General features: G+C 44.2%; 1 protein-coding gene across 1 annotated transcript in view; it reads left to right on the plus strand.

Moving 5' to 3' along the window:
• The first annotated feature begins 4,301 nt into the window (after nucleotides 1–4,301).
• Nucleotides 4,302–22,775, plus strand: part of PCSK2 (proprotein convertase subtilisin/kexin type 2) — a 135,785-nt gene continuing 117,311 nt past the window's right edge. The window contains exon 1 of the mRNA XM_083607280.1: nucleotides 4,302–4,741. Within this exon, the coding sequence (XP_083463406.1) occupies nucleotides 4,559–4,741 (183 nt within the window). The 5' untranslated portion in view covers nucleotides 4,302–4,558. The remainder of the gene's footprint in view (nucleotides 4,742–22,775) is intronic.

Consider the following 22,775-nt stretch of genomic DNA (forward strand, 5'->3'; position numbering starts at 1 on the left):
TCAGGTGGCAGCATCCAGAGGGGCAGCAGATCTGGCCTCCAAGGAATGCATCACCCTCTGCTGCTGCTGCCACCACCACATGATCCTTTGGAGGCCAGATCTGCTCAGCAGATCCCCATCGATGGAACCTCTGTAGCTTCATCTCAGCAAATAAAAGTCGTTGCTGGTCTCTTCTCATCCTTAGAGAAGAAAAGGTGGGGGCTGCCCTCTGGAGTATCTTGGGGTCTGCACCTGCCTGGTGTAATTCAGTGGACCCCTCCCCCCACACCATGATGGCCTGTGATTCCCCCTTCAACCATCAAATAAGGTTGATTCCTCTCCCTTGTTCCTGATGTAGATCTTCCCTCACCCCCTTGTTCCCAATGTATATCTTTATTCCTCGCTTGTTCCCGCTGTATACCTACACTTCCCTCTTGCTCCTGGTGTAAATATTCAGTCACCCTTTCTTACCTAGTGGGATGGGAGAGACACCATTTTGTGGTTTGCCTCAGTGACCAAAATGTCTTAGGCTGGTCCTGGGAATGGGTGTACAGTGGTACCTTGGTTTACAACCATAATCCGTTCTGGAGGTCCGTTTGTAAACCAAAACAGGTTGTAACCCAAGGCATGCTTTCGCCAATGGGGCTTCCAATTTTTTTTTTTGTTCATAAACCCCCCCCCAAAGGTTGTAATCCAAAAAAAGGTTGCAAACCGGGACACACATTTCTGGGTTTGATGTGTTTGTAATCCAAAGCGTATGCAAACCAAGACGTATGCTAACCAAGGTACCGCTGTAATTTCTTTTCCTCAGCCCAGTTCCTGTATTCTAGTCATTGTACCATTAGCAAGGAAAAAGTCAACGTGTGACTTGAAATACCCAGCTCCAAAGAAACGATAAAAAAAGAAAGTTTCACTGAATCACAACAGAAAAATTAAGCTCTGGGGCATGTATGGGGAACCTGTAGCCGTCCGGGTTTTGCTGTACTACATTGTGACCAAGTACAGTTAGGGGAGCCATTTTAGAGGTTTATAAACTTGGATTACAGCGTGCCAGAGCTGGAAAAGGTTTATAAAAAGGCAGGCAAAATTATCAAGGGGCTGGAGCAACTACCCTATGAGAAAAGGTCACAAAATTTGGGATGTGTTACTTTAGAAAAAAGTTGGGGAAGGCTACATCTACACTAGGCATTTAAAGCACTATGATGCCACTTTAGCAGTCAAAAAGCATTTTGAAAACCAGAGCAACATGGTTGATATAGGGTTGATTCAGGGCCAGACATGTGATGATGTGATTGCATTCTTTCAAACAAGACATTTGATAGCCACGAACTCTTTTCAAGTGGTAAACAAAAATGACCATGAAGTATTGGAATAAATCAGTCAGTGCTTTGCTTCATTCCACAGTTTTTGTTTTCTCTCTGTTGCTTTTGTTTTGTTTCTGTATCAAGCGTTGTAGGGGAAATTAAGCAGCTCACTCTTCCTTTAATCCACATTGCTTTCGCTTGGCTTTCTGCAGAGTGGATTAAAACCTCTACCCCATTTTAAAAATGGATTATGGAAAATCTGGCAGGGTTTTTTGTTTTGTTTTTGCTTTGTACTTTGCAGCTGTTTTTTTCCAGATTTTAAAATGTTTGTTGGGAAATAGTACAAAATGTACTCTATAAAACCTAAATAAGTCCATTTCTATCAAAAAGTAAGCAGATATGTTGAGAAAGCCTCTCCTGCCTTAGTAGGCATCATTATTCAGAGAGGTAGGAATCCAGCAAAACAATTATGGGATGACTGGGTAGATTCCTCAGTGCATTTGATTCTGTTTGGGTGATTTGAGAATGTTGAAGGGCTTGGAGAATTAAGGAAAGAAGAGAGTGTCTAATTAATTGAACCAGTTCCCACTGCTGGAAAATGGCCAAATAAATTCATTCAGTTGTTCACTTGGCTGAAATATTAAAACAAATCAGTCAATGTCAGCAGTGATCTACTGAAGTGTCCTCTCTGTGGCAAGAGAAGATATATATTTTTTTATTTTTTTTAAAGATATTTATTGAAGTTTTACAAAAACATAAATTTAAAAAATCATATAAAAAGAAAGAAATACAATAAAAGAAACATAGAAAAATACATAAAATAAGAAAAAGAAGAGTAAAAACAAATCCATTTTTGTGACCCTAACTCATTATCTTATTTCCTTGGCCTCCTCACACCTCCCCTTTTTGTATCCCCATTTAAATAATCAAATCAGCAAATCCTTACCCTCTTTCGTTTATCTTAACTCTATATCTTAACATATTATAACTCTATATTTTCATCCATTATCAGTTCAATTTTGCATACTCTTGTTAACTTTGTTGCTAATGCCACTTATTTTCAATCTAACATCATTTTAACATTCATTAATTTTACAGTGTTTCTGCAGATAGTCTGCAGATAGTCTTTAAATTTCTTCCAGTCTTCTTCCACCAACTCTTCTCCCAGGTCTCGGATTCTGCCAGTCATTTCCGCCAATTCCATATAGTCCATCACCTTCATCTGCCACTCTTCCAGGGTGGGTAAATCTTGTGTCTTCCAATACTTTGCAATCAGTATTCTTGCTGCTGTTGTTGCGTACATAAAGCACCACTTTAGCTAATGGGCCTCCCGCTGCTGCTGCGCCGCCAGAGCACGATTTCTGTTCTCATCCTGAAGCAAATTTCTTAACCTGAAGCACTATTTTTTTATTAGCGCAGTGTGTAACCTGAAGCATATGTAACCTGAAGCGTATGTAACCCGAGGTACCACTGTACTCTGACCTCTGATACCATCTCCTGCCCATGTTCACATTTTTGAGATTTAGTAAGAGCAGGATGTAACAATGTTAAACGCTTTGAAAATGCTGTAGATATAGCAGTGTTCTCCCTCTAAATATCAGTTTGCTGGGTGTGAAGTGGGGAGAATGCTGTTGCACTAAAGTTCTACTCATGGGCATCTGGTCGACTGCTGTGAGAAGAGGTTGCTGGACTAGGTTGCCTCTTGGCCAGCCCAGAGATGGAAAGAAGACAAAGTCCCTACCAGAGAGGAATGGCAAACCAAGCTGTTGGATTCCACCGAAATGGCAAAACTGACTGGAAAGCTCAGGAACCAAGAAGACAAAAACTTCAATAAAGAATGGGAAAAAATTATAATGTATTTAGGAGGAGACCACTGTAAGCAGATGAAAACTAGTAACACTTGTAATGTAACAAATATTATGGACAATATGGAGAGATATAAAATATGGATTATGAAATAATATGCAGTTGAAAATGTTGACAATAGGACCCATGGAGGGGAGGGTGGGAAGTCGGGAGATTCAGAGAAAACTCTAAATATGGATATGTATTTGGTACTGTTATAACTCTACACTTGTAAAATCAAATAAAAAAATTGTTTTATTATTATTTGAAAGATTGCCTCTTGGTCTGATCCAGCAGGTTCTTGTCATGTTCCTCAACAGTATTCCTCTTGACTAACAGGAAGCCTCTGGCCTCACACATGCACTCCATTCAAAATCTGAAAGCAGGGTATTGATTTATAAATGCCTTCCCTTGATCCGCCTATCAGTTTCACCCTTTGGCCAGATAACGGGATCTTTAAATTACATAGGCGACGAATCAATCAACGAGTGTTTTGAGCTGCAACACTTTCATCTCGCTGGTGATGTGGGAAAGCGACCCACACCCCCTGATCCACCAGTTGTCAGAGAGATCTCCTACCCCAGCCAAGATCAGCTGAGGATTCTGGAAACGTCCCTGTCCCTCCGAATCAAAGCTCAGCAACCCTGCAATAGAAGAACGGCCAAAGGCCATTTAGTCGGGGGAAGCCCTTTGGAGAGAGAGAGAGCTTCCCTTGTTGCAACGGGAAGGGAGGAGTCCCTCATCGCGCAGGAAGGTAACGTTAGCCTGGGATCAGGTCAGAGAGGTTCTGGATAGGAAGGGGGCTGTTGTTTCAGCATCGCCTCCCTCAGAGGCAAAACAGTGACAGCACGGATGCTAATTGGAGGGCTTATCTATCTCCCTCTCCTTGGGCTTCTCCTTCCTCTGCTTAGGCTTCTCCTTCCTCTCGCGCAGGGCTTGGAGAAATGGAGGAATTCTCCAAGGTGCTGAATCAGGCAAGTCGCCGCCGCTAGGAAGGTTTGCCTGTCCTGGGTGCCAGCCCTCCAAGCCAGCGCGTTCAGCTGGGAGGCAGAGGAGGGAGGAGCGCACACCCTCTTGCCTGGCCGCGATTGGCAGCCCCGCAGCCCCACCTCGCTCGGGTTGGTGCTTTCTTTTAGCCGCCTCGCTGTGTTAGAGATGAGGAGGAGCTGAAAAATGCAGATCTGGCATCGCGCGCGCACATACATACACACACGCACACCACACATCAGCACGGATTCCCCCTCTTCTCCAGGCACAGACATGCTAAGCCACAGCACCGGTTGATCTGCTGCCTTCAGCTCGCCCCTTGATCAGCCTCCCCCACCCCAAAGTCGACATTATATTATTTATATCCTCTTCCTTTTGCTTACCGTTATTTTCAGTTCTCATACTCAGCCACCATTCCCTTGCACTCCCTGTCCGAAAGAGCCATGAAGGCAGACGCTGCTCCACACTGGAAGACAGCCGGCCTCTTTTTCATAGGGCTGCTTCGTTTTGCCTCTGCCTCCGAAAGACCCATCTACACGAATCATTTCTGGGTTGAGTTTCACAAAGGGGGAGAAGCAGAAGCCAAGCAACTTGCTGCAGAATATGGCTTTAATGGGGTCAGAAAGGTAAGGTCCTCTCTCTCGTGCTTATTTGTTTGTTTATTTATTACAAAATACACCCACCCTCTTAAAAAAACACAATTGTGCATGATGCTGATAGAATCACCTTGCAAAGTTGAAGAGATCTGTACATGCATTTTACAGGAGCAAAAGGGGTATTATTTTTTAGACAGAGTTCTTTGAAACTCTTATCGGTGGATGGCTGCTCTGAAACCAAATGCTCTACCTAGATTTTCATTTTTCATTTTTTGCAGACTTTTGAATGATGGATGCACATTATGTTCTTGTAGCCACTAGCAGCCAAATGCACGCTCTTCTGTGATTATGTTCACCAAGTTAGAAGGGGAGGCGGAGGAAATCCTCATGGCTAATTTTTCTGCTTCTTCAGTTTCTTAGATGCAGCAGGTTCAGATAGTGACTGTTCAAAGACCCCACTGCCAGCTAAGCATGGCACTGTAGGGTTTAAGACCAGTGCCAATTGGTGCTTGCTTCACCTGGTGAGTTTGGTAATCTGTTATAATTGCTGGCAAAACACAGCCGCCCTCTGGTTTCACTCTCCTGCTGAAATGCCTGCAGGAGGCATTTTTTTCTGGGTAAGCAGAATGCTAATCATAACTGAGGAACTCACTTGTGCATGCAAATCCGGAGAAGAAGCTGCCTTTAGCCGTGGGACCTGCTTTAAAAACATTTCTGTCAAGGACAGCTGGACACAAAGAGTTTGCACCGGGGATTAAAATTTAAATTTCATGCAATTGCAGTGTGAATGTGATAAAATGAAATGCTAGGCTGTAACAAACAAGCTGAAAGCTAAGGTTAGAAATGTGATGTCTAAGAAGAGGAGCAAGGGACCTTAAGGCAAGAAAACCTTCTTGATGAATATATGCATGCTACTAATTTATGGCTTCAAAGAGCCTTTCAAACATCTCCTTTCTGCTTCTCCTGAAGTTGAAACCAAGCTCTCACTCTCTTTATGTAAACCAGGAGACTGCTGTGCATTTGATTAATCTAGACTGCTAAACACCCAGCATTTGGTCTTATGAAACATTCCTGGTCAGAGCAGCTCCTGTGAAGTCCCTAGAAAAAATAGAGCAATAAATATGTGCATAGAAGCAGGCAGCCCATTGCTGCTTTCCCCTCCACCACCCTGCTGGCAGTTATGCAAGAAAGACCTGATCTAACTTCCATTGTGGTTAATGGGTGTTCCCCTGTTCCCTGGGAATTGTATCAGGCTCTTGAAAGTGTGTGCATCGAGCGGGGGGAGGTTGAGAGGGAAATCACATCAAAGTAGCATAATAAGTCAGCCTAACTTGTGGCACGCAGACCAGAGGTGCCTCAGCTCAACAGAGGAATCATTAGGAGAAGGAAGGCAAAATGCATGGGGACCTCAACTTAATTCCATTGCTGTCCGATAGATAAGGTGGTATTTAGCATTGCCAAAGTTTCTCTTCTATTAAATAGTGATGTGGTTCAGTTGCTAGAGCTTTGGGGGAAGAGAGCCTCTGCATAAGCCCCTGTTTTTAAAAAGCCAAGTTTCTTTGGGTCAGACTCCGTAGATATGCTTCTCTGCCAAATGCATATTTCGGATTCTTTCCAGATTGCCCTTCCCTTACTTTCATTTCACATCCTGTTTCAGAGATGCAGCTCCTTGCACAGCTAGTGTGTGAGACTCTTTTGCTTCATGGAAGTCCCCGGTAAACGAAATGGACACCAGATGCAGGAGATTTCTAAACTATTAGGCGAAATAAGCGGAGGCAAGCTAGATGTTGAGAATACTCTGGGAAGGGGTATAAAAAAATAAAAAATAAAATAAATATAATAGGTTATCCTCCAGATGTGTACCTGGATCCACAAAGTTATTCTGCCCATTGGAAGGGTGTAACTCCAAGTGAATGTCAGCCTTTTCCCGTTTGCCTTCGCACAAGGAGCTGGGAGTGCAAATTCATTTCCTTCCATTGTGAGCAGCAATATCTTATCAAAGCACCATTTCCTCTTTGCAGAACGAACGGTGGCCATGGAATTAGTTTCTTTTTCTTTAAGGGTTGGGCAGAAACTTTGTGCCCACTTCCCTGGGAGTGAGCTCCACTGAAGCCAATGGGGCTTATTTTTGATGTGGATGTGTATAGGGTTTTGCTGGTGACGTTCTTGAGTTAAAAGCTACAGCAACCACCAACAGAGATATGTGTGGCATGCTCTGTAAAGCTTATTGCACTTGGTCCCATCGAGCTTAGTGGCACTTTCTCCCCAGTCGGTGAGTTTAGAATTGAAGATTGCCCCCCCCAAATATGAGACCCAACTACAAAGCAATCGCTAGGAAGCAGCGCATCTCTTCCTTATGTATCCTTTCCCCACACGCCCTGTTTGAAGGACAAAAAGGAAATCGCCATGCATTATTTACAAGATGTGCATTTGCTTTCTACTGTAGGAGAATAAATTCAGCAGTAAGTCCTTGGCTTCTCCTCTCTGTGGGGAATAAGGAGCTTAGATGGTTTTGCAGGGTTGGCTTCATTGCCTATGGAAATTCCTACTCCTTTATCTTCTAGTTCTGATTGAGAAACATGTTTCTGCAAGGATCTCCCAGCAGGCTCAGTTGTTTCCCCCACAAGTATGACTTGGAGATTTGAAAACTTAAGTTGTCCACTGCCTTCACATTCTCAGAATTGCCAATGGTGGGCTGGGATGCACCCCAGAAGGGAAAGAGACCATCTAAAAGCCCTTTTCTCTGTGATTCATAAATGCTGTTTTGCCATTGTATGTTGAGCTGATTTTAATAGGAGTAAACTGAGAAAAGATATACTGTATGTGAGATAAAAACAAACAAACCTTCCGCTGGAAAAGGGAATTGTTTTGCCTACATTTAAGTATATATTTAACTTCAGCTGCAGTTGGGCAAGCTCAGTAATTTTCAGATTTTATTTCATTTCTGTGAAATTTATGCTTAATAATAAAGCACCTTTTTAAGGTTAATGTGTGGGCTTATACTGTAAAGCTTTGGGCACTTTGTTTTACATAAATAAAGGACCAAGATGTACATCCATTTATTTTTGACATCCTAAAGTCTATACTCTGGGACTTTACTACCGCATGAACATTCCCGAAGTTTATAAAACACTTCAGCTAGCATTTCCCCCCCATCCCACAGTAATATTGGCAGTTTTCTCTTGGGGATTGTTTCAGAGAAATGCTTCCTTAGAAGTGCCACTGTGTGCAAACTTTATCACCTGAGAATAAGTAGGCCCACAGTATACTTCATAATTAATGGTGTGTGGTCTCTCTGTCTGAATTTTGGACCAACTCATCTCAAGGACTTAAGGTGGATGGCAGGAATTATTCACAAATCTTGTCCATATTAAAAGAGGGGGAAAATCGTTGTCTGATTTATCAAGACACTATCCTGATTCTATATAACAAAGTATCTGTAAAATCCCAACTGCTGTACGTTTTGCTTTGAGAGGTACCCAGATAACTCCTGTCATAGTGCAGCTATATAAATGCTGTTTATATTTAAATCAGTGCCAAGTACTCCTTCCCAAATAGCTCATCCTATAATTTCTGAACAATCTATCCAACTGTCCTCACCTTTTCCAAGGACATGAGTTTCCTTATAGTGTGTAGACCATGTTAAATATAGCTGTAGCTACCCAATGCACAACTTTTCACAGGCACAAACATTATAGAGGCACACATACAAATGAGTGTATGTGTGGAGATGTTTCCTGGTGCAATATACTTGACTTTCTGATCACATTGCATCTCATTTGCTGATTTGTTGCCCGCTCATCCGGTTTGGAGAGATCCTTCTTGAGCAACTTCGGCTACCATTCTGTTTGTTCCTGTAACTCCAGATAATGTATGAATAAGGTTGCAATCCTAAGCACACAATGATACTTAACTTCTGAATAAACATGTAGGGGATTGCACCGTACGTTAAATCGCACATCTCCAATACAGATCCTTGGGGGATCTCACTGCTTAATTTCCTCCATTTTGAAAGAGACTCCTTTGAACAGCTAGATAAGGAAGAAGGGCTTGGTGGAAGAAGGAGGACACCTTAAAAAAAAAGCACCTCTCAATTATGCCTTTCCAGTGGAAACACAAAAAGTTGCTGTTGCTTCTCAAATATGAAGGGTGTGATTTTGCACAAGTGTCATTGGACATAGATGGTTTCACAGTCATCCAATGGCTTAAGGCAACCTAGCAAGCTTGGTAACTTAAGATGCTTCTCAAAGGTAGCCAAAGGTAGCCTTCAGACATTGTGGATTACAGCCGCCATCATTCTTTACCACTGGTCATGTTATGATGGGGCTGTTGTAGTCCAAGACACCTGTAAGGCACCACACTGACTACTCCTAGAATAGTGGTTTTCTGGGAGGTGGTCTTGTCAAGTCTTTCAACTCGGCATCAGTTCTAGAAGCAAATTCTCAACCAAGGCTGAGCTGGACCATGAACAACAGCAGCTTTGGTGGGGAAGAGTCTATGGCTTTTGATCTGCTGCCATTTTAGCCTCTTTGTTTTCATGATTGCTATTTATGTTTTGTTGTTTTTATTCTCACAAGCCGCATTATGAGTCCATGGACAAAAAACCTGGGGTAAAAATAACAAATCATATCATATCAAAATATATCTTAAAGGTAAAGGACCCCTGACAGTTAAGTCCAGTCACAAATGACTCTGGGGTTGAGGCGCTCATCTCGCTTTACTGGCCGAGGGAGCCGACATTTGTCCGCAGACAGTTTTTCCGAGTCATGTGGCCAGCATGACTAAGCCGCTTCTGGTGAACCAGAGCAGCGCACGGAAATGCCATTTACCTTCCCGCTGGAGCGGTTCCTATTTATCTACTTGCACTTTGATGTGCTTTCAAACTGCTAGGCTGGGACCGAATAATGGGAGCTCACCCCGTCGTGGGGATTCGAACTGCTAACCTCCTGATTGGCAAGCCCAGAGGCTCAGTGGTTTACACCACAGCGCCACCCGTGTCCTAAATATATCTTACAGTGCATTAATTTTATTTTGCTTAAATGGAAGATTACATGCTCTCTTAATTTTGCCAGGGCCTTCATGAATGGCTGGGCTGCATACACCTAATTAGTTAATTTGTATACCTAAGCCTTGAGAGTCATTGCAGCAGTTTCACAGGGAAGAGCAGCACTTTCTAATGATGCACTTTCAGCCAAAGAAACAATTTCCCATCATTCCTCTGATGCAATACATGCTTCATGTTGGCAGCCTCCCACTTGGGTGATGGTTCTCAACACAACCATGTGAGTGGAGCTGGAAAAGATAAGGGCAGGTGCCTCTGCGGACAGTTAGCATGGACAAGTGGAACCTGCTGCCACAAAATGTTGCAGCGTAGAGTGATCTCGTTGCACTCATGTGCTGCTTGTCGGCTCCCAATAGGCATCTGCTTGGCCACTGTGAGAACAGAATGCTGGACTAGATAGGTCACTGGTCTGTTCCTGCAAGGTTCTTCTTTTTTTGGTGTTCTAGTAAGCCAGTCGTCCATTCTTCTGTTCCGTTTCTATCCCCTCCTGGTTTTCCATTCCCCCCTCTAACGTTCAGCTAGAATCCCATGACCATTGAGTCTGCTTCATCCTGTCCTTGGGGCATTTCAGAATTATTATTTTTTAAATCTCTGTGGGCCTTAGGTTTCTTCCCCCTAAGTCCCCAAGCTACTTATGCAAACCTTGGCTTTCATGCCAGCATGCTGATATCTCCCTCTTTATTCTCATTAGCCCCATATCAGCTATAAAGCTACCATAACTAAACACCTGAAGATACTATTAATAGTTATGCCAATCCTTCCTTTTTTCTTTTTCTTTTGGGATTGGGTGTGTGTGTGTGTGTGTATGGTTTTCAGATTTAAATTTTACAGTCACATAGCCAACATAAATCATAGAAACAAGATTCCAGAGAATCTACTGGACTTCCCTCCTCCCCTTTGTGGGTCCTATTGTTAATCATTTCCTCCTGCATCTTTTGTGATAATCCAAATCTTTTACCTCTCCACTGTGTCCCATAATTCACCATTAAACTACAAGTGTCATTCCAATCCTACTAACAATTTTAACTGTTTACAATGGTTTTTAAGATAGGTTATAGAGTTCCCCCATTCCTTATTAACATTTTGGTTTTCCTGATTTCTGATTCTTCCAATCATTTTAGCCATTTTGGCATAATCCATCAACTTGATCTGCCATTCTTCTCTGGTAGGGACTTTATCTTTAGGCCAATGACATCCGCATAGCCAGTTATGCCAATCCTTCCTAACCTGGAGTCCTTCAAACATTTTGGCTGACCACTCCCACCATCCATTGGCCATGCTGACCAAGGCTGAAGGGACTTGTAGCCTAAAATATCTGTAGTACTCTGAAATTGGGTGGAGGTGCTTCAGGCTAATGTGATGTTCACATGCAATGTCTCCATCTTCCAGAGAGAGAGAGAGAGAGAGAGAGAAAGAAAGAAAGAAAGAAAGAAAGAAAGAAAGAAAGGCTCTTTATATTTTTCTCTATACAGTGGTACCTCGGGTTACATACGCTTCAGGTTACAGACGCTTCAGGTTGCAGACTCCGCTAGCCCAGAAATAGTGCTTCAGGTTAAGAACTTTGCTTCAGGATAAGAACAGAAATTGTTTTCCAGGGGTGCGGCGGCAGCAGGAGGCCCCATTAGCCAAAGTGGTGCTTCAGGTTAAGAACAGTTTCAGGTTAAGAACGGACCTCCAGAACGAATTGAGTACTTAACCCAAGGTACCACTGTATACCTCTCCCAGATGGATGTGAAAGCTAAGCTGGCTTTTCAAAGTAGAGTGCTTGTGCCCCAACTTTCCTTCTGCTATCGCAATGTTCAACACAGTTATCGCATTGCAAACACAAACAAATGCGGAAAGGGTCCAGCGGTTCCAGCAAGAGCCTCTCTATTCACTTCGCCAATTATTAATGTCCATTCACATCCCTAGGGAGACAGACGTCACGTTTTGAGAACAATAGGCCGAGCAATAATGTAATTGGCAATGGTGTTTTTAATTTCCGTATCAGTTTCATTTGTCGTTATACTTTATTACCTTTATTCCTATTTCAGCTTCGTGGATGTTGTCTTGGTGAATAGAAACAGCTGCCTTGGGGCTGGTCAGACTATTTGCTCTGTACTGTGTGCTCTAGCAGTAGCAGAGGCTCTCTCATTCCTCCTCCTCCTTCTAACTGGAGGTGTCAGGGACCAAGGCTGAGGCCTCCCAAAGGCAAAGGATGTCCCCTACTGCTCAGCTGTGCCCCCCGCCTGAATTGTTAAGGAAATAGAGGGAGGGAGTTTGGTGCAAAGCTCCCTATCTTTAGCCACTCCAGAATATAAATCTTTTGTTGTTGTTGTTTAGTCGTTTAGTCGTGTCCGACTCTTCGTGACCCCATGGACCAGAGCACGCCAGGCACTCCTGTCTTCCACTGCCTCCCGCAGTTTGGTCAAACTCATGCTGGTAGCTTCGAGAACACTATCCAACCATCTCATCCTCTGTCGTCCCCTTCTCCTTGTGCCCTCCATCTTTCCCAGCATCAGGGTCTTTTCCAGGGAGTCTTCTCTTCTCATGAGGTGGCCAAAGTATTGGAGCCTCAGCTTCAGGATCTGTCCTTCCAGTGAGCACTCAAGGCTGATTTCCTTAAGAATTGATAGGTGAGCCTATCACTTCCTGTACATCAGGGGTGGGGTGGGGGACCTTTTGCAGCCCAGGGGCCACATTGCCTCAAAGACAACTTTCAGAGAGCAACATATCAGCGATGGGAGGGGCCCGATGCAAACATGGACAGAGCCAGGGATGCAACTCTAACCTTTATACAACTCTAACTCTAAAAAATGGAAATCAAGGGCACCAGAGTGGTCCACAGACTTCTCCACCATGGGCAGATGTCTTCGGTTTCTATTTAGATTACAATTACTAGTTCTTAATTTGCAGCTATGCACATAAATTTGAATAATCAAGTGTTGAAATTCTACCTGCCTGCAGACTGTCTCCCCAGAGTTGTTCATGCTCTAGTTATCTCTCGCTTGGACTACTGCAATGTGCTCTACGTGGGGCTACCTTTGAAGGTCACCCAGAAACTACAACTAATCCAGAATGCAGCAGCGAGACTGGTGACTGGGAGTGGCCACCGAGACCATAAAACACCGGTCCTGAAAGACCTACATTGGCTCCCAGTATGTTTCTGAGCACAATTCAAAGTGCTGGTGCTGACCATAAAGGCTTAAACAGCCTCGGCTCAGTACACCTGTCTCCACCCCCATAGTTCAACCCTGACACTGAGGTCCAGCTCCGAGGGCCTTCTGGCAGCTCCCTCCTTGCAAGAAGTGAGGTTACAGGGAACCAGGCAGAGGGCCTTCTTGGTAGTGGCACCTGCCCTGTGGAATGCTGTTCCATCAGATGTCAAGGAAATGAACAACTATCTGACTTTTAGAAGACATCTGAAGGCAGCCCTGTTTAGGGAAGTTTTAAATGTTTGATGTTTTATCATATTTTTTATATTCTGTTGGGAGCTGTCCAAAGTGGCTGGGGAAACACAGCCAGATGGGCGGGGTATAAATAATAAATTATTATTATTTTATTATTATTATTTATGCAAATCTGTACCTTCATTCCCCCTCCCTTTCCTCCTTCCCTTCTTTTGGTGATATGTGCGCAGTCAAACTATTGGTCCATCTAGCTGAAGGCTGTCTGACTGGCACTGGTTTTCCAATTTTCAGACGGGAGTCCTTCTGAGCCCCACTTGGAGAAGCCCTTGCCCTTAGTCACAGCCACCCCTGTTGGTGACTACTATAAACACAATGGAACTGCTCTACACTGCTTCTCTTTCAGGCCCTTTCCTTTCATATGTACCACCACAAATATTCCAAAAGGGATGCAGGTGGCGCTGTGGGTAAAAGCCTCAGCGCCTAGGACTTGCCGATCGCATGGTTGGCGGTTCGAATCCCCGCGGCGGGGTGCGCTCCCGTCGTTCAGTCCCAGCGCCTGCCAACCTAGCAGTTCGAAAGCACCCCCGGGTGCAAGTAGATAAATAGGTACCGCTTTATAGCGGGAAGGTAAACGGCGTTCCGTGTGCTGCGCTGGCTCGCCAGATGCAGCTTCGTCACGCTGGCCACCGTGACCCGGAAGTGTCTGCGGATAGCACTGGCTCCCGGCCTATAGAGTGAGATGAGCGCACAACCCTGGAGTCTGGCAAGACTGGCCCGTACGGGCAGGGGTACCTGTACCTTTAAATATTCCAAGCACATAGCTGGTCTGGGAAATGTGCTAGAACCAATGTGAGATGCGTAAGTCGCTTGCAAGCATCAAAACATCTCCTTCTAACCTACATCCTCAGAGAAAAGAGACATGTTTCTAAAGCCCATTCTTTGGGCTTTTGTCAGTTGGTATACGGAACAAAAGAGGTATTTTTCACAAGACGTCTTTTGTTTGGGGGAATCAAAGGCTGTGATTCTCAGCATATCATTATGTGCAAATCAATTCCACCCAAAGCGATGCAATTTATTTCCAGCTGAGTGTGGTTAGACCTACCCAGGATGCGATTGTGTAGGACTGGGGTGGGGAATCTGTGCCCTTCCAGGTGTTTCTGGACTACAGGTTGCACCAGACCTAGCCAGCATGACCTATGGTCAGGGGTGATGGAACTTGCTGCCCGGCAACCTCTATAACAGAATGCTCCAACATGTAGCCTGGGGGGCACATTCAGCCCTTGTGGCCATTTTTGGTGGCCCTCAACAACATTCAGGACTTCTTAAAGCAGCTTGAGTAGCCAGCTTTTTGTTGTTGCTGTGAGGCATACATGAAAACAAACAGCAAAGGCACTTGTGTCTTCCTCAGACCCTGTGAGGTGAAACGGGCCAGCTCTCCTTCTTCTCTTCCTCTTACCTGACCCAGAGCTGCTCTGTGTATATATAAGCAACAACAAAATAATGAAACCAATAATAATGTGTCAGTGCGAGGGAGGTATTTTCCCCACTGTGGTATTGGACAACCGGATACCTCCCCGAATATATTTAAGACTGCGCTCCTGTACAATATGCATTTACCTGGGAGTAAGTCTCAATGAAGTTAACAATGTTTGCTTATGAGTAGGCACAAGAGTGACGCATGTGGCGCTGTGGTCTAAACCACTGAGCCTATCGGAAGGTTGTGGTTCGAATCCCCGTGACGGAGTGAGCTCCCGTTGCTCGGTCCCTGCTCCTGCCAACCTAGCAGTCAAAGAAAGCACGTCACAGTGCAAGTAGATAAATAGATACCGCTCTGGCGGGAAGGTAAACACCATTTCCGTGCTCTGCTCTGGTTTTGTCAGAAGCGGCCTAGTCATGCTGGCCACATTGTCTGGAAAAACTGTCTGCGGACAAATGTCGGCTCCCTCAGCCAATAAAGCGAGATGAGTGCCACAACCCACTGGACTTAACTGTCAGGGGTCCTTTACCTTTACCTTTAGGCACAAGTAAGGCTTGCCCTGCATTTTGACCTGAGCAGGGCTTCATCTCAGGTCAGTGCACACGGAGTTGCAATCCTGTTGTACGGATCTCAGCCTGGCAACCTGATTCAGCACATACTTATTCAGGAGTAGGTCTCATTATGTTTAGGAGCACGCTTACCCTTAAATATATTAATTGTTTATATTAAACAATATTTACTCTCTCTCTCTCTCTCTCTATATATATATATGATGTTTTATGTTTTATTGTGTTTTTAATATTCTGTTGGGAGCTGCCCAGAGTGGCTGGGGAAACCCAGTTCAATGGGCGGGGTATAAATAAATTATTGTTATTATTATTATTATTATTATTATTATTATTATTAAACCTGAGACCTTCTGCTTGCAAGACAAATGCTCTACCACTGAGCTATGGCCCTTCCCAACTGTAATGCTGTACCCAGCATCCTGGGTGTAAGCCCCATTGAACTCAATGGGGTTTACTTTTGAGTAGACAAATATGGGATTTCTCTGTGGGAGCCACCGGGTCCCCATTAACCTGGAGGAAACTGACCTGTTTCATTCCATCCACAACAAGCCATTAAACCCAGTCTTCTTTTGTTCAGTTCTTAAAACATGTATTTCACAACTACCAATGGTAGAAATTTATCAAGTTGCATGCTCTCTCTCTCTCTCTCTCTCTCTCATTCGAAACCATTTTCACACTGGTACAGGCACCACTCAACTAATTTGGTTTTGGGGAAAAATATTTTGGCTTCCTAATGTCAAAAAGAAGAAAAAATAACACATTTGAGATAATTGGAGCTTACTCACAAACACAAAGCCAATAATATAAGAAGCAAATTATTTTGCATGATTCACTCCATTCTAATTAAAAAAGAGAGAGAAAAATATCACTCTTAAGGAGGGAGTGGGGGAAACCACTTGTGTACATCCTAACTGCAAAATAATGCTTTGCTAATTGCTAAAAGAATCTCAGTTGTTAAAACAGATTGCGATGTGTTAATATGCATATGCTTTCCTTCTACCCCTATAGAGCTGCCAATAACTGGTGTTTCTTTGTGTGTCTCCTTGGCTGTGACAAATAATAGTAATATAAATCTCTTTAGTGTGGAGCTTTCTGAGTGCCAATCAAGCAGCTGTGCCCTCATGGGAAACCTTCTGAGTAGGCGGGGCCAGAGGCAAAAGGGGGCGGAGCAATGGATAGAACACTTATCTATGTACAAGAGGCATTTCAGCCATGCGAATATCTGAAGTTTCTATACATACACAGCCCACACTGCTTTTCATCCGGGGAAGCAGAAGACACTGCCTCTGTTGTGCACTTAAGGAGGGAGTAGAGCAGGCCTGGTGAAGGTGTGTGGGTTGTGTATGCCATAGCTGTCAACCGTCCCTTATTTGGCGGGAAAGTCCCTTATCCCAGCACCGTGTCCCGCTACTGTCCCTTATTGACGATGTCCCTTAAATTTCCCAGGTTTCAAAGGAAGCAGCTCCTCTCCCTCCCTCCCTGCCGGCCAGGGAGGAGGGAGGCTCCAACAGTGTTGCTTGGCTGCATTGCTCACCCAGTAAGGAGTCTAAGAACAACTGGGGGTGTGGAGCTTGCATGCCTTGTGCCGATCAAATCGGCCGTGTTACCTGGGGACTCACCTTTGCTCAGCGCTTCCCAGCGGAGAGGTGACGGTGGTTTTCCTTGCTGCATCCCCTTTGCTGGGTTGCTGCACTGTGGGAACCATCGCTTGAGGCTTCGTTTGGCTGCTGGCTGGGCTTTCTGCCTTTGGCTCGGAGGGACTCAGAAGCTGAACATACCTGTGTTCCTTATTTTGGCTGCTGATCCCTTATTTTCGAGGCTGCTGGTCCCTTATTTTCAAATCTGTAAGTTGACAGCTATGTATGCATAGAAGCATTTATCCCACCCAGGCCTGAGTCCCCCCCCCCCGGATGCTATGGCAGAGGTACATAACCTCTGGCTTGCCAGATGCTGCTGAACATGAACCACAACTCCCTCCATCCCTGGCCAGCATAGCCAAAGGTGGCAAGTGGAACTCAGATTGAGACATAGCCGTGAGACGGAGCCCGACACAGGCAGAAGCTGCAGTTCCACTCCAGCCTTTTGTATGCTTCCCTCTGCCTTTGTCTCTCTCCCACTGCTGCTTCTCCAAGAGTCGTGGAAGCTGAGGGAGCTGGGTTGCTGCTCTGTACTCTCCTAGGGATGCGGGTGACGCTGTGGTCTAAACCACTGAGCCTCTTGGGCTTGCCAATCAGAAGGTCAGTGGTTCAAATCCGTGCAATGGGGTGAGCTCCCATTGCTCTGTCCTAGCTCCTGCAAACCTAGCAGCTTGAAAGCACGCCAGTGCAAGTAGATAAATAGCAACCGCTGCAGCAGGAAGGTAAACAGCATTTCCATGCGCTCTGGTTTCCATCATGGTGTTCTTTTGAGCCAGAAGCAGTTTAGTCATGCTGGCCACATGACTCAGAAAGCTGTCTGTGGACAAACGCTGGTTCCCTTGGCCTGAAAAGCAAGATGAGCGCCACAACCCAATAGTAACCTTTGACTGGACTTAACCATCCAGGGGTCCTTTACCTTTTTCTTTTTTTTTTAACCTCACTCTATCCTCTTTGCCACAATCCCTGGGGTTTTTTTAAACATTGGGGTGTGCTTGGGCACATATGCATGCCTATGATTCAGGATCAGATGGAAAATTCTTCTAGCCCAGCTTCCTCTTTCCAGGAATATCCAGTCAGATGCTTCTGGGGAGCCCGTGAACAGAGTGAAAGTGTCAAACCTCAGCCATTGTTTGCTACTCAAACTGGTATTCAGAAGTACCAAACCTCTGATCATGGAAGTTCCATTTAGCCAGGAGGGCTAAGAGCTGTCAAAAGCCTTTATGAGCCAAGGCCCTGAGCCCTGCAGTTTCCTATTGATTAATGAACACACAGACATTTAGCTTCATGGGCTAAAACAGGCCACAACTTTATTGGTTACAGATGTGAACAGTTTGGCTTAGGCATTGGGTGGAGTCAAGATATAGCTCATCTGCATGGAGTCGAACTAAGGGTAAACCACCAACAGGGGGAGCCCTACATCAAATAGGGGCAGGATCCACACCCCCAGATTCCTTTAACAGGATACCCTTATCGAGGAGGGGCAGGCAGCTAAGAGCTGTCAAAAGCCTTTATCTAACCCCACTTTCATAATAGTAATAATTTTATTATTTATACCCCACCCATCTGGCTGGGTTTCCCCAGCCACTCTGGGCGGCTTCCCACAGAATATTAAAACACGGTAAAACGTCAAACATTCAAAACTTCCCTAAACAGGGCTGCCTTCAAGGCATGTAAAGCCACCAGCCATCAGCATGCTTTGCAGCAGTTAGTTCCAGAAGTTAACTATTGGTTGTGTGAAGAAATGGTTTCATTTTGTGTGCCCTAAATCTGTGAATAGGCTTTTGTTATGTCTGCATAGACTTTGGCTACATTCAGATGTACTGATAAACTATGGTTTGGTAGTTGCATGAAGGTAAAGAGGTTAGAAATGAGTAAAGAATCTTTTCATTTCCTCTACCTATTTATCTCTTTCTTTAATGTTACCTTTCCTCTGAAGTGAATATTCCCAAGTTTTGACATGATTGTTCCCAAATGAATTGCACAGCATCTCAGTAGACAAAGCACAATGCAAAAACTAGTGCTTAGGAAACTCATTAAAATGATGTGTTTATTTTACTTGACTGATGTAATAAAGGTACAACGATTTATCAGCACACTAAAGATTAATTCTAATATAGCTAGCCAAGAAACAGCTGCCATTCATTGATTGGTATTAACTACAAACAAAAGCCTTTATTTGGCAAAGGCATGAATGCTCAATGCAAGTATGAGCTCCATCCACGATGAACTCTGACCTCTCCACAAACCTGTGACCCTCCATTTCCTGTTGGGCTCCGGCTCCCTTCAGCCCTAGCCAATGACCACAGCTACAAATTCCCCATAATTGCTTGAAATGTGTCTTCAAAAATATTTGTTGCAGGAAGTGGAGGCTCCAAATCATTGGTCTGCTCACCCATACATCGCTGCAGCTCTTCTGCTCTGAAATAGAGGCAAAATATTCTCAAATCTTCTTTAAACAACCAAAGGCACTTTCTACTACTGTTGAATAAGGAACTGTGTTACAAGGAGAAGCACAATACATCCCTTGAAGCACTGTGCTTCACAGCAGAATGCTGGCTCATTTTTTTCCTCTCAGCCTCTATTCATCTGGCTTTCCTTATGCAGATTAAAAAAACAAACCAAAAGTGTGCCATTTTAACTGACAATATAAAACTTTTTGGCTTTGTGTTGTTGTGGAATTGCCTATTTCTTTTTGCCTGCTTTTTTTTTTTGGCTTTGCTTTACAGTGGGATTTCTGAAGCCAAATGCCTTGAAACTCGTTTGGCTCCCAAACGATCAAAAACCAGAAGTGAGCATTCAGGTTTTTGAATGATTTTTGTAAGCCGCACATCCTGTGCGGCTTCCAAGGTTTCTGATTGGCTGCAGGAACTGTTCTGGGAGTCGAACGGACTCCTGGAATGGATTAAATTCGAGAACCAAGCTAAGACTGTATTTCCTTCTCCTAGATGGGCTACCTTCCCAGGTTGACAAGCCCCATCTGCCCCTCAGAAGATTTTACTACAGCAACCTTGCTTGTTTGGAGTCTTGAGAATATTTTCTCAAATAACGGCTCCCTCCGAAAAGTTATAGCATAGAAATATCATGGATAAAAGGTAAAAGGTAAAGGGACCATTAGGTCATGGCTCATCTCGCTTTATCGGCCGAGGGAGCCGGCATACAGCTTCTGGGTCATGTGGCCAGCATGACTAAGCTGCTTCTGGCAAACCAGAGCAGCACACGGAAATGCCATTTACGTTCCCGCCGGAGCGGTACCTATTTATCTACTTGCACTTGACATGCTTTTGAACTGCTAGGCTGGCAGGAGCTGGGACTGAGCCATGGGAGCTCACCCCATCGCGGGGATTCGAACCGCCGACCTTCTGATTGGCAAGTCCAAGGCTCTGTGGTTTAACCCACAGTGCCACCCGCGTCATGGATGAAGCAATGCAAATGCTGCTCCCCCCCCTCCATAACTTTGGTAGATTTAAAGAGAACTGTGCATGGTTGTAGTACAAAGAGGCAAGCACTGTGCTTAACTCCACCCAAGCTCTGTATTGAGCTTCAATCTCTCAAAATGCTTTTTGCTCTTTAGCCAAAACAGCACCCAGTGTGGCTGCTTAATAAAAAGTAGGCTTAGATTTTTAAAGACAGGACACAAAATGAAGGAGGAAGGAAGTGGTGAAAGTGAGCTTGGCCAGCAGTTATTAAAGCTACAGCTCTTATAGCAAACAGCTGGGACTGAGACAATTCAGATAGCTTGCTGGAGTGGCGACTGACTTCTGAGGTGGAGGCAAAGGTCAGTGGTCTGTCAGCAAAGTCAGTGGAGCAATCTGCTTCTCCCTTTTCCCTCTGCTTTGCAGCCAGATGGAATGGCTTCAGCTTGGTAAGAGTTGACAAAGAGCCCAGAGCAGTTGTCTCTCAGTGGATCAGCAGCCGAAGGCACAGGAAGGCATGTTTTTAAATGGCTTGTGCAGATGTGTTGATGTCTGGCCCTTACTTTATTTAAAAAGATGGTTAGCTGAAGACCTGCAAGGCGCAGCAACCTCTGAGCCTAAGTGATATGCTCCAGATTTAGCTCTCTTTTCTGAGCAAATATTTAAGGTCTTTGGCTGTAACTGTAAAAACAGGGAACAGAAACGTCAACGTTTGCCAATTTGCTTTGAGAATGTGCTGTTGTTTTGTTATGTACGCTAGTCATCCACATCAGGATCCATAATGCTAAACTTGCCGAATTTCCATTGAGACTGATGTGACTCAAACAAAGGAGATGGGAAGCCTCCTATGTATTATTCAAGCCTGTTTCAATTATTTATTGAGTGCTCACTGGTAGGAAAGCTGCTTGGGTGCTACTCTGTGAAGAATAATGAATAACGATCCATTCGTAGCATTTGGCCTTTGCTCCATTGCATATGCTTTAGTTTCAAAACAAGAGTGTTAATGGATTAACCAACACATGCAAAGAGAAATCATTAAGGATGCTAACAAAAATTTAAAAATAAATAAATCCTGACTTGATTTTCTTTCCAGGTATGGGGATTAACTGATCTTGTGGTCAAGTAACCTTTACAAGGCATAATCACACTGGAGCCCAAAGGAATCATCTTGCGATCACACAAAAGCAGCAAGATTCCTTTTGCGTTGTGATCAAATCAGTGACAAGACATGCATGAGCTGTATTGATTGAATCAAAGTCAGCGCAAGTAGGAATTGCCTGATGCAATATGTGTATGCACTTTTGCTCATCTGTCTGAAGGGGGGAAGACGCAAATTGGAAATGGCAGCAAGCTGTACATGTAGCCATTCTGAAATTAATTATAGGAAATCTCCAAGATGTACAGGGAGGCAAACAAAGTAGATGGTGAGTCAGAGCCGGCGTATGGAACAATCACAGAATAGGGTGGCATGAGGACATCTAACCAGCCCGAGCAATTGTCTTCTGTGTTGCATTGGAGACTGGGGGCTGGGGTCTTGCTTGAATATGTTACAGAGCATCTCTGGTACCAGAACAATTGTGTGGCCATCAAAGGAGCTGGGATCCTCACACACCAACATCATTTTATTGTACTGTATTCAGCAGAGAATTGTATCCCTTTGTTTTGCTCACCCCCACCCTTTGCAAACAGAATTTTATTTCTGTGAAGGAGGAAAGCATGTTTCCTTTGAAGAATAGGTATGATGATAAACACGATAATGAAGTCTATGCAGAGGACTGGATAAACTACTTGGAGGTGTTAAAAATACACTGCAAAGTAGAGCTATCACAGTTCAGTCAAGTGAGGGTCTTTCCTTAATGGAGAAATTGGGGATGTAACAGCAACAAGATTCTGATAGTGTAGGATTCAGGCTATTGGACAGGCACCCAATCTTAAGAGAAGGATTGCCACATTTTAAGGAAGACAAGATTTTAGTTCCTTCAATAGTAGCATGGATAATAATCATTATGGCAACCCTTCTATCACAGTGATGGAAGGATGGAAATACTAATAATATATTCTCCTGCTTCAGAACCATTAAATGAAAAGAAGTCTTGACCTGCATGAAATATGTTTTCTCTGAGTCTGACGCCATCTTTGTGAGGATCAAGAGCGGGCCTTTAGATTCTACAGGAATAAAATATTAACGGTGTACACTTGTCTTGAAGTATTGCTGTTGTGTAATGCAGTGCTTTGCTTTTCCTCTGTCTTGGTTATTCCTTCAGAACTAAAAAGAAACCACAACTTACTTGAACTTTCTTTCTTTCTTTCATCTTAAGTTTGGATCATGCATGCACACTCATCACACAGTGACTTGTAACTAAATGTCTTATACGTAGGGCTGCATCTGAAGATGGTGCAGAAACTTCAGCTAGTGCAGAATTCAGCGGCCAGGTTGCTCACCAGAGCAAGACGGTTTAAGCATATTACATTGATCCTGGTCCAACTGCACTGGCTACCAGTTAGTTCCCAGGCCCA

The sequence above is a fragment of the Podarcis filfolensis genome (genome assembly GCF_964270895.1).
Source record: "Podarcis filfolensis genome assembly, chromosome: 3".
Classification (NCBI taxonomy): Eukaryota; Metazoa; Chordata; class Lepidosauria; order Squamata; family Lacertidae; genus Podarcis; species Podarcis filfolensis.